Consider the following 16,219-nt stretch of genomic DNA (forward strand, 5'->3'; position numbering starts at 1 on the left):
TCCACATTTGGTCCACTGGTGGCTTTAAGGAAGTGGAACTGTTGCCCCGTAGCTGGGCTCCATGCCTTTCCCAAGCCCTGTTACCTGTTTATTTGCTGTCAAAGAGAACCTGAAATTCAAAGCAGCACTATAACTTCCTAAAAATGAAAAAAAGCAGCAAGTCAGTGTGCTGCAGTGGCTAGAGTACTGTACTACTGGCCTGGGTAACCAAGCCTTCCTGGCTGTCATTCACTGGCTTACACTAAACTAGTCACTCCTTTGAAACCTATACTAAGTTACAGGGGAGTTATGGGCATAAATGGGATAGCCCTAGATATGTGGCCTTGAGCTCACTGGGTCAGTTACGAATGTGATAAAGAAGTACAGCTTATGATCAAACAGTAGCCCCCCGGTGATCTTCAAACACTCCTCCAGGTTTCCCTAGGCAACAGCAGCTGAAGCCAATGAAGGCTGCAGAGAGAGGCCTGTGTTCATGGATCCTGAGCATCATCTCATAGCCAAGTGCTCAGCAGGATCCCAAGAGTGGGCGACAGAATCCATCTGCAGAAACTGCGCTGAGCCAAAGGCTCTTCTTCCCAAGAAAATTCACCCAATGTGAAGTGGGGGTGGGGAGAGAACGAGAGAGAGTGCACGTTGTGTGCACTTTTGTGATGTTCTGCCTCAGGCACAAAAATGTGTCTTCCGCCAGCTTCCTAGCCGTTTCCCTTTCCACCTGATAGGAACAAGGCCATAAGCAGTCTGGGTTGCTCTGCTGGAACATCTCCACTTCTCCTAGGCTGAAACACAGAAATTTCAAGACTCCCCCAATGCAGTCAATTCAACCCTCCTCTTAATCCACGAAGCTGTTCTTTCATGAGTGACTCAAGCCAAGAGCATGAGGGTTTAAAAAATAATAATTTAATCAGAAACACAGAGCTCAAAAGGTAGAGAGGTTTTTTCAAGGCTGTCAGGTGCAACCCATGGCTGTACACACACAGCACTCATAACATAGCCCTCTCCTGTCACAGTCAACTTTTGGCAGCAAGCTCAGGGTTAGTGAGAAAGCAATGGCTCTGAGACACAGAGAAAAAAGCACACACACACACACACACACCATGGCAGCAAATCCTGGCCTGAGGGGGTAAACCTGGGTCTGGACTGTATCACTTCAGCCCCATTAGGGGATCCTCCCCACAAAACACATTCCCTCTACATTAGAAAACTTGCATAGTGAAAAGGCAATCCTAGCTTTCTCCCCAATATGCAAGGTTTCTGATGTGGAAGGAGCTCTTTGTATGGAGGAGTATTCAGACTGTCTGGGCTGTACCATTTCACACCCCGCCCTCACCTACAGAGTTTCTCTCTTAAAGGAAAATAAGCCATGGCCATGCCGGCTTATGGAGATAGAGTAAGACTGCAGGCTGAGAGGGATGCCCATAGCTACTGAGGCAGCTCTTCTAGAAGTGAGTATGGTGCTCATAGACCCATGAGCCCAAGTTCTTCTATACTAGCAACTTAGGGGGCAGGGAATCTTACTCCTGCTCTTCTGGACAGTGAACAAAGAGGAACAAAATATTGAACAAGACTGCTCTCCACCAGAGAGTTTGGGCACATTTTACAGCAGCGGAGAGTGTGGGCACATCTGCACCTAAAGTGATTTCAATCTTTGGCTTTCTGTAAATAACCTTGAAATTTTCTAAGCATGCTGAGCACTCTCTGGTAGAGATGACTAATCCCTTTAAATAACAACTTCCAGACCCTTCCTGTAAAGCATGTTGGAAATTATAGTTTGTAGGAGGGAGCTGAGGGATCTCTAACAGGAATCCTTAGCTTCCTAATAGGATCAGTGATGTGGGGCAGAAAACCTTCCATTACAAAAATGTTTGACTTCACATTATTGTAAACATCATGCCAAATCAGATTACAATCTACTCAGGGCATTAAGGAAATTTGCAAATGAGGGGAAAACTGCTTAGGAAAATTTTCCAGTTCAGAATTTTCTTGAAAACCTACATCACTTAACAGGACCACTATTTTTGCTGGCAGCCATAACCATGGAATAGATCTGAAAGTGGTTTACTTCTGTAGTATAAACACACCTGATAGCACAGGGAGAAATTCAGTTCTGGCCCAGCCAAGCTGTAACCCCTAAGGATGCAGTTACCATAGTTACTCAAAAGAGAATCAACCATCTCTGGATAGCTAAGCTTCCTGAGGAGAATACCTCTTGGAGATGCATCCACACGTTTCTCCAACTCTTTGAACAGATGACATTAGGAGAGATGTAGTTTGATGAGAAGTAAAGCTCATAGCAAGGATAAATTGTGGATTACATCTCTTCTAGGAGGGAGTATGTAGCCACTCATTTACCATGTTTAGAATGTGAACTTGCCATGATCCAGCATCTTTCAGGTTTAAGAGAAAGAGAGTGTGTGTGTGTGTGTGCATGCATGTCTGTCTTCAGGGGTTGGGAAGCAAATTTTCTAACCACAAGTTTGTTAAGTGCTGTTCCTGTCGTTTCATCCCACATGGACAGGAAAAGTCAGTCAGTGCCAAATGCCCCCTACTAATTCCAGTTTTTTGGCGAGAGAGAGAGAGAGAGAGAGAGAGAGAGAGAGAGAGAGAAACACCCATGCTGCCTGCCAAAACTTTACAAGAATTAAATATTTAGCACACACCAGCTTGTGTAACAGAGTAACCTGTGGGATCGAGCTGCACCACCACCCACATCCAAGTCAGAAAGGCATTGATATGGAGATGCAAGTTGGGCTCTGCTCCAAGTCCCAGACAGGCTCAGTAGGCACCAGAGGCTCCTTACAGCGCACAGTAAAAGCTTCATGTCCAAGCAAGCCCTTGTGGGTAGCCTTCACCACTTCGCTACCGCCGAACGGGCCTCTGTCGTAGCACTCGAATTGAAAGAGTGTCCACCCAGGAGAACAGTTCATTGATGTGGGCCAGGCCCAGCCCAGCAACTTTGGCACCATTCACCTCCAGGATCTCATCTCCAACTCCCAGCAGCCCAGCATAGAGTTTAGCTGTGCTAGCGTCTGCCATCTCCTGGACATAGATGCCTGCCAAGAAAAACAAACCAACAAGCAGGATTCTGGGTTAGCTATGCAGACAACTTTCACCTAATTTGGTCTCTAAAGCAACTAATTCCTCTCCACCTTAAAAAAAAATCTAAACTGATCCTAGTTTGGGTGTACACAGCAGTCCTTTAGCCAGAAGGTTTGAGTAGGCCACAAGTCAACACAAAACAAAATATAAGGAGCTTAATCTACTTCAAGTTATTTAATTCATTAAATAATGTTGAATTTACACATGTGTTGTTGGGTTCCCCACGCCCACACACCCCTTTCCTGGTCATGTACTAACATAAAGTTGCTGCTGCTAAATAATGTTAAATAAACATTTTCATAAAGTGTTTTTTAAAAAAAAACACAACCCAACACCCAAGCACCTACCAAGTAGGAGGTTTACTTCTGGCTCAGCAGTTAGATAGAATATTGCTTTATATCTCCCCTAAGGAAGAGACTCACACTTAAAAAAAATCAAAAAAATCTGAGAATTCAGGAAGGGGCCTGCCCTATATCTGGTATAGCCGTAATTTAGCAATAGCAATAGCAATAGCACTTACATTTATATACCACTCTATAGCTGGAGCTCTCTAAGCGGTTTACAATCATTTTAGCATATTGCCCCCAACATTCTGGGTACTCATTTTACCGACCTCGGAAGGATGGAAGGCTGAGTCAACCTTGAGCCCCTGGTCAGGATCGAACTTGTAACCTTCTGGTTACAGGGCGGCAGTTTTACCACTGCGCCACCAGGGGCTCAGTTTAAGACAGATTTAAGACAGATCTCCTAGTTAAGATAGTTAAGATCTCTTAACTATCTCAATTTAAGACAGATCTCCTGAATCTCAGAGTTCAGCTCTGAAGATAGACTCTCCCCCTATCTCGGATCACGGCTCTGGATGTCATATTGCAAAGCAATGTGTTATCATTATCTAAGAAGATAGCTGCTCTATTTGCTTCTGTTCAGGTTATGTGGGTGCACACCTGCTCCCAAACACACTTGCCTGCTCCCAAGCACAGACATGATGGATTGCTGCCTTGGTGAAATTATTTTCTGCACTCATTTCAGTAAATCCCAGTTAGGAAGCCTCTTTAAACTTCACTGTCCACCTGGCTGTACATCATGGCACATGAGATATGCCGAAGAAGGCTCCAGATTGTAGATCTAGTCATTAGAAGTCCAGTTCCAAGTTTCCACTGAAGCACTGTGAGCCAGTTGGACTGCAGGCAGACATTAAGAGGTACATCTCTTCCACTGAGCTCTCTTCTCACATCTCTTATCAGCAAGGAGTCTGCATGCCCTCCAGCAATGCCTAGATTAATGTGACTTCCGCTCATTCACTCTCTCTCTCATCCTCTCCCTGCTAGGATGGAATGAGAGTGAGGAATTGTGCAACCTGTGTGTAGTAGTTTTAATGGAGGGTAATTGCTGGTGACGAGATGCTGCTTTGACTTGTCCTCTGCTTCCCCCTCCTGTTTTCGGAAGGTATCGCTGACATGTTGAGAGAGCCTGTTGATGAAGTGCAAAATCTCTAGTCCCAGCTACACTTACAAGTCACTCTAGAAATGTAACATTGCAGGACCTCAGCCCCAGTACACATGGATGTTTATCTGGACGATGATGTGTGCCCTGCTACAAATGTTCCCGCTTCACAATGAATCATATTCTCCTCATAGTTTTCCACTGTGAAATACAACAATTCATTTAGGTTGTCCCCCACCCCCCGCCCCCACCAGCTATCCTAACTTTGCTTTGGCTTTACAATCTCTCATCAGTTTGATCAACTCCTCCAGAATCTGTGTCCCCCAAGAATCAACCTCCAGCCAGCGTGGTGTAGTGGTTAGAGTACTGGACTAGGACCAGGGAGACCTGAGTTCAAATCCCCATTCAGCCATGATTCTTGCTGGGTGACTCTGGGACAGTCACTTATCTCTCAGCCTAACCTACCTCACAGGGTTGTTGTGAGGAGAAACTTAACTATGGGCTCCTTGGAGGAAGAGCAGAATATAAATGTAATAAAATAAATAAAATGTACAGCGCACAGAAACTTGAGACTTGCTCCTGAATTTGGGAAATGCCAGATGCAAGTTGTAGGCAGGGCTCCCAACAGGGCTGATTCCAGAATCCGGACAATCTCAGCAGAAGTGCTCTTAACCCTGGACTTTAGGGCCGAAGTCCAGGGCCTCAACAGCGCTGGACTAGGACTGGGGAGACCCGAGTTCAAATCCCCATTCAGGCCATGAAACTAGCTAGGTGACTTTGGGCCAGTCACTTCTCTCTCAGCCTAACCTACTTCACAGGGTTGTTGTGAGGAGAAACTTAAGTATGTAGTACACTACTCTGGGCTCCTTGGAGGAAGAGTAGGATATAAAATGTTTTTTTAAAAAAATAGTCTATCCCGGGTGGTGTAGTTGCCCAGTGGAGCATGATTATGCTTAATTTGCAGGGGATGGGGGGGTCTCCAAAGGGCTTTAGGTCCAGGCTCCAAAATTACCTAGGTGCACCTCTGAATCTCAGTGGTAACCTAAGCTTTATGCATGCCAAGAGACAAACGGATAATGCCCCAGGCACACACACACCACTTCTGGCTATGGTATTGTTCAGTTGCATTTATGATGCATAATTTGGGCATTTTAAAAAACAACCCACCAAGTTCACTGTTTCAAGAGGAAAGAGTGCTTATCTACAGGGAAAACACTATTAGTACCAGTATGTGTGTGGGGTGGTGGTGGTGGGGCGGGGACAGGGTACAGACTATACTGCAGCACAAGGGTGCAAAAATAAGGGTGTGCAAGAAATGGCCACTGCTTTGAGAAAAGTAACTTGGCAGCCACAAGAGCATGGAAGTCTTATAGGTTTTTCTTGCACAGTGCCCTGGTCTCATGCTGTACCTGGGTCTTCCTGAGAGAAGGAAATGGCAGCTGTGCAGAGGATCCTTCACTGCCTGCTGGGCAAGGTAGGCTGCCCTCCACTCCTGAATGGAGTTCTAAAAACAAATTCAATTTGTACCCATTTGCTTCACATCAGAATCATTTAGGAGCAAATGGGAAATTAACTAACTGGGCCCCAGTAAAAACTGGATCTTAACCTTATCATCTGCAAGAGCAGTTCTTACGGCAGCCCAAGGCCGACAACATTCTTGAACTGGGCCTGTCCCTTGTATGCCTGTAGAGCAAAGACCAACTTTAGCACTGATACAGGGAAAAGCTGTACACACATAGACCTCTCCCTGCTTCAGAGCTTCTTGCTGAGTACAGCTTCTGAAAAACACCAGCGTGAGCAATACAAGTGTTTCAGGATTATCAAGCTAAGCTGTCAATTGCTTCAGTACTCTTTTAAAAAAACTCACGCAGATTCCCAATGGTTACCACTTCTCTACATATTTGCTATTCAGGCTATCATCGGAGGGTCTATCAAAGAGACCCACTATTGGACAGAGAGATGAATTGGCATAATCTTCCTTGTGTGTGGTTAGGGATGAGCTGCTCCATGTATTATCAGGGACCTTTGGAAAGTCAGTGTGTCCAGGCTAGCATACTGGCTGCATTTCAATTTACTTTGGTCCCTCAAGCTCAAACTAGATGGCACTCAAGCCCATGTTTCTCTTGTAATACTAAAACTTCTTCTCTGCAAATCCCCACCTGGGACTTATTTACACTTGGCTTCAGGCTTCGGGTTAAACGTTGAGTGAAGCCACTTTGAAGTACACCCACGGCATTGAGGGAAGCAGCCCCTCCCCTCCGCTCTCAGTTTTGTTTTGAAACAAGTCCACATGGCATGCTCTGTGTTTTCCTTCCAGCCAATTTGGCGGGGGGAGAGCTCCTGCAGAAATAGGTCTGCATTTCTGATGAGAGTATGCCTCTTATCATGCTAATGATTCTACATCAGTGCCTCACCCATTTTCTCTCCCAGAAAAAGTAGCCTAAAACCAGCATTTTAAAAACCCGGACACATGTTGCGATAAGTTAGAATTCGCATCACAAAGCCCAGTTTGTGTGTGGAGTGGGTCCAAAAATCTCAAAGGGACTTTGAGGCAAGTTTGGCTGGTGTGTGAACATACACACTCTCTTCTAAAAGAGATTTGGGGCAGAAGCCCCGTGTGTCAAGCCTCCAGGTGGGACCAGAAACTCGCTGGAAGAAGGCTAACTGCAGGAAGAGCGACCTAGGAGAGGGATTTTGGAAAGAAGACGCAACAGGCACAGAAAGGGTACAGCACCATCACCACTCCTTAATATGCTGCCCCCAGAATTCATGCCGACTGACGTGTGTTTAAGAAACACACGTTTGCCAGTGCAACATGCAATACCACCCACAGTTTACGAGTACTATCATTCGGTTATATACCTGTACTTTTCCCTTCTGAAAATCTAGGCTTTTCTCCTCTTAAACAAGGTTGAAATTTGCACATTGTGTATGAGTGCATGTGTGGTGTTAGGAGGAAGGCATCAGTATCAAAGGCCTAGCTGTTTGGGGCAGAGTTACTTCTTATTCAGGAACTGGATACAACACTGCCTACACATTTTTCTCTTCTATCTCCCACAAATAAAATTGGCAGCTTTGGGTTTTTTTTAAAAAAATTTAAATGAAAGCTGAACATTCAGAGAACTGAACAGAACATGGCAGCATCCCTCCTCCAGCTATCCCACTAAAGTAGAAACTATGTGCGGAAATAAAGGGGAGGGAGTGTGAGCGAAGCAAGCTGGCTTGTAATCTTAAACTAGTCCCCAGCTAAAAGACATGCAATAACTGGGTGCAAAGTACCAGTGGGTACACAAGTACATCAGCCCTAGAGATGTGTTTTAAGAGAAAAAGATTCTGATGAAGGAGAAGGAGCAGGACAATGGCCAGGCAGAATTTTGTCCAGATAAGCTGGGAGGTTTTGAATTGGAGCATCTGTCTCAATGCATCCCAAATCCTCTGTGAAGCCTCCTAGGGTGGAGAGTGTATCGAAGAAGGCCAGGTTATTACAATGAAAACATTTAAGTTCCTGGAACCAGAGTGCCTAAGGCCAGGACAAACATTTGTCATCTCAGTCACAAATATTGCAACATTCCCAAGAGTCTGCCTGGGAAAAGGACTCAGGAACATCTGCATGCAATTATTCCCGCCATCTGACCCACTTTGGAAGAGGCTTAGCCTAAAATAGACTTACAGAGGAATTCCAGCATAACAAGGTCTTTGGATAAGTTCCAGAATCTGACTTTCTAATGGGGCTGCAGTGCTGTAGAGCAGGATGTTCCAAAGTGGGGTGTTTCTTGAGGGTTATGGGAGCCTATGGGTGATGCAGCCTATATGCTGAGAAGCAAATTACTTCTGCTTCTCAGGAGCAAGAAAAGTCTAGCTGAAAGCATATGGATGGGCTCCTAAGCAATGACAATACAGGATCCATTCACACTTCGAATACGACTAATATTTATATACTGCTTTTTAACAAAAATTCCCGAAGTGGTTTACATAGACATAAATAAATAAAATCGCTCTTCAAAGGGCTCACTATCTATCTATCTATCTATCTATGATAGACACCAGCAACAGCCCACTGGAGGGATGCTGTGCTGGGGCTGCACATTTCATATCAGTCCATGGCTTGTATCAAACACACTTGCAGTTGTGTTTTTAGATGCCAAAGTTATTGTTAAAACCCAAAGCACGGCTTAGAGCTACTAGTCGGCTTTCATTTTACATCTGCTCTCCGCTCCTGTTTCTTTGGTGCAGGGACCTCTGCAAGCAGAGGAACAGACTCAACTCCGGTTTATTAATGTAGATATCAGGCCAAACCATAATTAGCACAAATCATGATTTGCAAACTCTACTTTGGGTTTGCCGGATAATTTCAAATCATGATTTGCCAGTTCAGGCCTCACACCAAACCATGGACTTGGTGTGATGTTTAAATTGAGCGACAGAGATGGACAGGCAGCCAGCCAGGGAGCGCACTTGAATACACCGGAGTGGGTTTGTGCCTTCTGTGCCATTCGGAGGGTAAACCATTTTTAAAGGCCCATCTGATGCATGACTGTGTGCATATGCAAAATGAAAGGGAAGCTGAAGTGAGGCAGGACAATGCAGAAGCAAAGGCACTATCCTGGGGATGGGGTGCAGGGGAAGCAGCAGCAGCAGCAGCAGCCCCTAGTTGCCCAGAACACCAAACAAGCCTCACCCTGGAAACTGGTCATACAATACCAAAGGACTCCTCTCAGCCTACTGCTGTTAAGAAGCTTTCTCGCTACTCTGAATCCTACTCTTCTGAGAACACATCCCATCAATTTGTTGTAGAGGCAAAACCCTGGAGTGTCCCAGATGTCTCTCTAAAGATGCGTACAGATGTACATTACTGGAGAGGCTGAGCTGCTATAGAAGCAGACTCCCCACGTTGTATCCAATTTTAGTTCCAGGAGCAAGCTCTGGAAAAACTAGTTCTGCCAGTCTGCAGCAAAAATCCAGCTGTGCTTAACATGGACCTGCAGGTGTCCACATCTACTCCTCATCCTGACAACTCATTTTTAGCTTTTTAGATAAAACAACATAAAAATAAGCATAGCAACAAATGTTTAAGTGAATAAACATTCATGTGGCATTTCCTCTTTTTAGTCTTCTGCTCCAATATTGCACCTTTGAAAAAGGTCCAAGGCAGATCAGTATGTGCCAATGAGAGCTTAGGAAAGAATGACTTCACAAAGAGAAACAGAGAGGAAAAATCAAAGAGTTTGCACGACAAAGAGTGGTTCACCTCTGAGGGCAGTGGGGAGGGAGGGAGAAGTCAGACACATACTTGCAAAAAGGGAGCCCTGAAAAGGACCAGATGCGAGATCTTGCAGCAGGGAAGTCTTTAGAAATAGACATTTTTATAAAGCAAAAAAATGCATTTTTGCCACTGAAATGAAAAATAGAAAGCAAGAGCTGTTTTTGAAGGGGTACTTTAAAGGGGAAGGATAGATCTGGTGTTTGAACTGCTGATTCCAACACACTGGAAGGCAGAGGAAAGCAGAGCTCCCTCCATGAGAGGAAAAAAAATGCACACATAAATGCAGTAAGTCCTGTTGAAGGGGAGGGGACAGACTGATGTGCCTTGAAATGTCCTAGAGAGACACAGCTGGGAATGTTCAAGAGAAAGAGGAAGAATCCCTGCAGAAGACAACAGGTCTTGGGCTACTAGACCAAGTGGAAAAACAGAGGCAGTGTCTTGGAGGTGCAGTCTTAGACTGGAGAAATGATGTGCGGTTTGGAATGTGTTAAATCTCCCCCCTCCATGCCACAAGCTTGATCCAATTAGCCTCCACCTACCAACCCACTCACACAGCATTTTATATTATTATTAAAGAGACTGAAGACAACAGGAGAACCAGTCAAGTATCTTCAACTTCTTGTCTAGTTTGGCCCTCTTATGATGCCTTTGCTAAAGCAGGGGTGGGAAGGAAGGGAATGCCATCCCCACCACATTACCCACCATGAAAAATGCTTTCTTTGGAAACCAAAACATACATTTCTTTCTTTAACATATTTCTACACCATCCAAAACTTGCATCTCTGGGCGGTTTACAATTAAAATCATTTAAACATGAAATCAATTAAACAATTAAAATCATTTAAAACCCAACATTAAAAATATTAAAACTATAAATCTAATTAAAAGCCTGAGTGAATAAATGTGTCACCAGTGCCTTTTTAAAAGTTGCCCGAGATGGGGAGACTCTTATTTCAAAAGGGAGAGTATTCCAAAGTCAAGTAGCAACAACAGCTGCCTTTCCCCCTAATTCTAAATTTGGACTTTATGTTGGTTGCTGTTTCTCTCTACTTGTGTTACTGTAAACTGAAAGATGGACATCTGGCAGACTGTGGCTCTATGGAAACCTGCCCTGATTCTTCATATCCCTACCACCACCACTTCTACTCACATTGCTACAAGTTGGAGAAGTGGCTGGCCTGGTCAGTGCTGCTCCTAGCAACTGTACTCAGGAATCTGCTATATATCTGGGGATTAGCAACGGCCAGGGCAAGCTTCCCTTCTGGCTGGTCCTTTCCTCCTGTGCACTATATGAGAGGATGTCCCAGAGGCTGCTGTGATACAAAGTGTGTGCACGCACACACACAGACACACTTTTCCTCATTTCACGTTGGGTGTCCACCAAGTTCTTCAGCCAGGGGAGGGAGACCTACTACTACTACTACTACTACTACTACTACTACTACTACTACTACTTATATATAAGGAAGTCCTCAAGGGGGTTTACATATAACAAGAAGAAAAAGGTGGTTTCCTGTCCCCAAAGGACTCACAGTCTGAATGCAAGGCAGTCGACAGCAACAGCCAGTGGAGGGATGCTGCACTGGGGATGAACAGGGCCATTGCTCTCCCCTTGCTTAATAAAAAGGAAATCACCACTTTTTCACTTTACCCAGTTAGCAAGGTCCCTACCAGTGTTCCCTCTAAGGCATGCGCACAAGTTTTTTGATGTCCGTTCAATTAATTTTAGATCCCACTCAGGCTGAATCAGGAAGGCCCCACTCTGAATGCATGTGCGCACACATTGCCTTGATACTGCTGCCCAGAACAAAACTCATTCTGCACTCAGATGAAAAAAATGAGAGGGAACACTGGTCCCTACCTAGAACGCTTCGCAGGCAAGATGGTGAAAGCTCGACAGCGAAGTGGTTAAGAGAGAATCTGCCATGAATTCGCTAGGTAGGGCCCTAGCTTCCCAGCTGCAATAGCGGGATAATACTACTTATGTAGCTTACAGGGTTGTTGTAAGGATTACATCAAGATAACAGATGTGTAAAAGCCAAAAAAAGCACCAGACAAATGCTAAGTAGTATTTTAAGATGCAGCGAGAAAAAGGATAATGCTGTGGCCAGTGAGAAAGCACCTGCAAGCCATTTGACCAGGGATGAGCCAGCCGCCTGGCCAGCTGAAAATAAAATGTTTTCTATGATTTTACTGCATTTTTTGGTATTGTATACATAAGCTAACTTGTTTTTTAGTTGAGAGGATGGGTACAAATTTTGAAAGAAAAGAAAAGTCAGTTAGCATGAGACAAACATGGGTAGTGCTAGTAGAAAGCAGAAAAAAGCATGTCTACATTTGCAACTTGCAAAGATACTGCAGCAAGCTTTTATTTCTTTCTTTAAGTAAAGCAATGGTCCTCTATTTCCAGGATTCCAGGGAATTAGATGAGAATGAGCGTACCTGTATCAGGACGGCCATTTCCTGATGAGACGCGAAATCCAAAAGTGCCTTTTGGGGGACGCTGCAGTTCCAGTTGACTAGTTCCATCTGGGAAAACTTCCACCACACGCCCTACAGTTCTCACCAAGTTGGGGGAACCAATGTCCTCCACGCTGAGGGAACGACGAGGCTGAGCCCCTGCTTTCCTGAAAAGTATGATCCAGACTGGAAATAAATACTCTGCCTTATGCAAAGAGGCAGGATTCTACACAAGGTGAACCTGAGTTCAGGGAGGCTAGAACTGTGTGTGGCAGGGGCGGAGCCACCACTGGGCCAACGGGTTCAAAGAGAGTGGCCCGGACATGCCCCCAGCATCTGACGTCAGATGTGGGGAGGCCAGCTTAGCTCCCATGCGGGGGCAATGCGGCCCCTTCGGGAGCTAAACAAAGGCTGGTGCTGTGTTCGCAGGGCCAGCCAGGAGTGGCTCTTCCCTGCTGCAAAGGCAGGGAAGAGCCACTCCTGGTTGCGCGCTGTGAATGCAGCGCCAGCCTAAGTAGCTCCTGAAGGGGCTGCGCGGCCCCTTCAGGAGTTAAAGGGCAACTCTCTCTGGCCAAACGGAGCCTCAAGGCTCCGTTCGGCCAGACTATGCCCCCGCGTCTGACGTTAGACATGGGGGCGTGGCTAGCCCCAGCGTCTGATGTCAGACGTGGGGCGGGGTCAGCGGGGCCATGGCGGTAGCCGCACACAGGCCACTGGCGGTCCTGCTCCGCCAGTGGTGTGTGGCTACCATTGTCTTACCAGTCCTGGAAGGCAGTTTCTGCATTTCAATTTGTGCAAGTTTTTAGCCCAATCATTGCAAAGTGAAATACATGAAAATGCAAAGATAGCATCTAGAACTTAAGGTAATTGGGTGCTTGGAGAACAAGCACCCACTTACTTTATGCACCCATTCCAATACATGCTCACTTGGAAAGTCTTAGTGTATTCTATATTTATTTATTTATTCATTCATTCATTCAATTTTTATACCGCCCTTCCAAAATGGCTCAGAGCGGTTTACAATTAAAACAAAACAATTAAAATCAGTTAACAATTAAAGCAGAAATCATAAAACAGCATAAAACAACAACAATTGACAATTAAAACATCATAAAACAGCAATTAAACAATCAGAACAATTTAAAAACCCTGGAAAAAACCCAGGAAAAACCCCAGGTTACAACAGTAAAACCAGTTATAACTATTTAAAACCCCCAGAAGGCCAAGTGAAACAGATAAGTTTTAAGGGCTCTCCTGAAGGCCAATAAAGAATTCAAATTGCAGATTTCTGCAGGGAGTGCATTCCACAGCTCAGGAGCAGCTACAGGGAAAGCCCGCCTCTGAGTTGCCACCAGATGCACTGGTGGTAGCTGGAGATGGACCTCATCAGATGACCTTAACGTGCAGTGGGGATCACACAGAAGAAGGCGCTCTCTGAGGTAACCTGGAACTAAGCCATTCAGGGCTTTAAAGGTAATAACCAGCACTTTGTATTTTGCCCGGAAACATATCGGTAGCCAGTGTAGCTATTTCAAAACAGGCGTAATATGGTCTCTCCAGGTTGCCCCAGAGACCAATCTGGCTGCTGCATTTTGAACTAACTGAAGTTTCCAAACTATGTACAAAGAAAGCCCCACATAGAGTGCATTGCAGTAAAGCCTGGAGGTTACCAGCTGGTGCACCACTGTTTTGAGATCATCATCCTCAAGGAATGGACACAGCTGTTGAATCAGCTGAAACTGATAGAAAGCACTCCTGGTCATAGCCTCCACCTGAGATACCAGGATGAGGCCTTGGTCCAGGAGCACTTCCAAGCTGCGCACCTTTGCAAGGTTTCAGAAGAATGGAGAAAAAAAGAGATAAATATCTCTTTAGTTGACGGGATGTAGTTGAAGGGAGAGAAACACAAGTAGCTACTCTCAACTTCCTTGTCCTTACCTGTTAGAAACAACTTCATCATCCTTTGGTTCTTCTAGCAAGTAAAGGCTGGACCGGTCAGTCTTGTGCAGTAGGGAATGCAGATTTTGAACGGAAGCAGCTTTTCTTGGTTGGCAAAAAGGTGACACCTAATGGGAGAACAAAAGCACTGCAAGTCAGAGCACGCATTTAAAGAGTTAATTGCAGCCTTCTGCTATAAGGGTATGCTGAGTGAAGAGGAGCACAACGATCACTATTTTAAAGCTTGGGTTCACTTGATCCTTCTGAAATTCAGAAGGATCTATGGAAACAAACATGTACTGCTTGCTTGTCCTTTATACTTAATGTCCAGAGCTTCAAGTTGCAGGATGGTTCTGCTTTCAACAGCATGAAAGAGATTGCAGACTTTTAGCCCACCCATATCCTGGGGACTCAAAAGTAATTCCATCCCCACAACATCATGTATGAACATATTCGACTCTCATTAAGATTTAATATTCAAAACCATCTTCAACCCCAGCCACAAAAAGCAAGTCAATATTGTCAGATGGCAGCACTTCTCAAACATGTTTGGGCTTTGGTAAATCTCCAGGGGCAATAAAGTCTAGAAGTAGGACAGAACCATCAAGAACAGCTATCATCTGTGTGTCTATGTTCTACATTTTGGAAGCAAGTAGCAGAGTCAATTGGGCATTCCCATTCAGCAATGGAGATTATAGTAGGATGCTCTCCCATTGCACACAGGGCAACAGAAAGTAATTCCTTTTAGAACAGATTAGTAAACTTGGGAGTCTACAGCAGCAGATTGTTGCCTTTCACTGCTTAAAGAAAAGGGCAACGACTGCCTGCCTCTCTCACTGGCCCCACTCCCTGGGCCAGTCAGCGCTAATGCCAGCCTGCTCCCTTGCTGGCCCCATCGCTACCAGACCCACTGTTCACTGGCCCTAACACCACCCCTCTTCCCCATCACTAACCTCACCTTCCAAGCCGCACTACTGCTTGCTATTATAAGCCGGCAAGGCATTATGAACTGAACTTATTACTGTGCTACCACAAGTGCGCCACGACTACATGAAAAGTAGTAAGTCATGTAATTACTGAGTTAGTCTTCTTGTTAGTATATGTATCTTCTAGGAAGATCTCTTAGTCTATGTGCCATAGAATCAGCTAGAAGCATCTGATCGTGTAAGCAGAGATCTATCGGTAGAGTCTGTGTAGTAATCTATGTATAGAGGATTGATTAGGAAGTTCCTTTCCCTCAGACAGCCAATGAGACACTGGTAGGGATGTGCAAACCGATTTGGCATTGAATCAATTCGACTTGGATCTGGGTGATTTGAGTGCTTTGACTTCAAATCGAATCACCCCCAAAAGGGGTGATTAGATTTGAAGTAAATTCGAATCAGTCAGATTTGGATCAAATCTAGCTGAATTGATTCAACTTTTACTGTACAGGATGAGGGGAGAGGGAAGGGGAGGAGAGCCTCATTTAAATGCTTTTAAAAACCAAAGAGGTGCCCGAAATCCAAAATTATTTTGTGCAGAGCCCACAGCCGTGGGGGAAGCAGCAACCCTACCTGTTATTCCCCTGAAGCTGCTGGCCGCTTCTTCGTTGAAGAGGCACGTGAGGCGCCTTTTGACCACTCCTGGCAGAGCAGTGACAAGTGGAGAGCTGGCAGTAGCAGGGAGGTGGCGACTGGACCCATCACTCCCCGTGGCCGGCCTGGCCAGCTGCTCACATTGACTGACAGTGCCAGGCTAAGCAGCCTCCTTTAAATGGCCACTGTGCAGACACAGGGAGGCCATTTAAAGGCATAGCCCCTTAAATGGATAATTTTCATTTCAAAATGGCCATTTTAAGGGATAGCCCTCCCTGTGCCTGCACAGCAGCCATCTAAAGGGATAGCCCGGTGTTCCTTTAACTAGAATACTAGTATTTCTGCAAAAACACACCAGTATTCTAGCTAAAAGAACACAGGGCTATCCCTTTAAATGGCCTCCCTGCGCCTGCGCCTGCCCAGCAGCCATTTAAAGGAGGCT

At 45.2% G+C, this 16,219-nt stretch overlaps 1 protein-coding gene across 6 annotated transcripts in view; it reads right to left on the bottom strand.

Annotated features, from left to right (window-relative positions):
* Nucleotides 1–877: 877 nt before the first annotated feature.
* Nucleotides 878–16,219, bottom strand: part of KIAA1614 (KIAA1614 ortholog) — a 54,190-nt gene continuing 38,848 nt past the window's right edge. For 4 of the 6 annotated variants that reach the window (XM_053249543.1, XM_053249545.1, XM_053249541.1 and 1 more), the window contains 3 exons: nucleotides 14,201–14,328; nucleotides 12,245–12,429; nucleotides 878–3,050 (listed from right to left, as the gene is read on the bottom strand). In XM_053249543.1, coding sequence (XP_053105518.1) covers nucleotides 2,857–3,050; nucleotides 12,245–12,429; nucleotides 14,201–14,328 — 507 coding nt within the window. In that variant the 3' untranslated portion in view covers nucleotides 878–2,856. Of the gene's footprint in view, nucleotides 3,051–4,063; nucleotides 4,567–12,244; nucleotides 12,430–14,199; nucleotides 14,329–16,219 lie in introns of those variants that run through there. The other 2 variants (XM_053249544.1, XR_008307037.1) reach the window with 2 other exon arrangements.

Source organism: Hemicordylus capensis, chromosome 4, assembly GCF_027244095.1.
Source record: "Hemicordylus capensis ecotype Gifberg chromosome 4, rHemCap1.1.pri, whole genome shotgun sequence".
In the NCBI taxonomy this organism is placed as follows: domain Eukaryota; kingdom Metazoa; phylum Chordata; class Lepidosauria; order Squamata; family Cordylidae; genus Hemicordylus; species Hemicordylus capensis.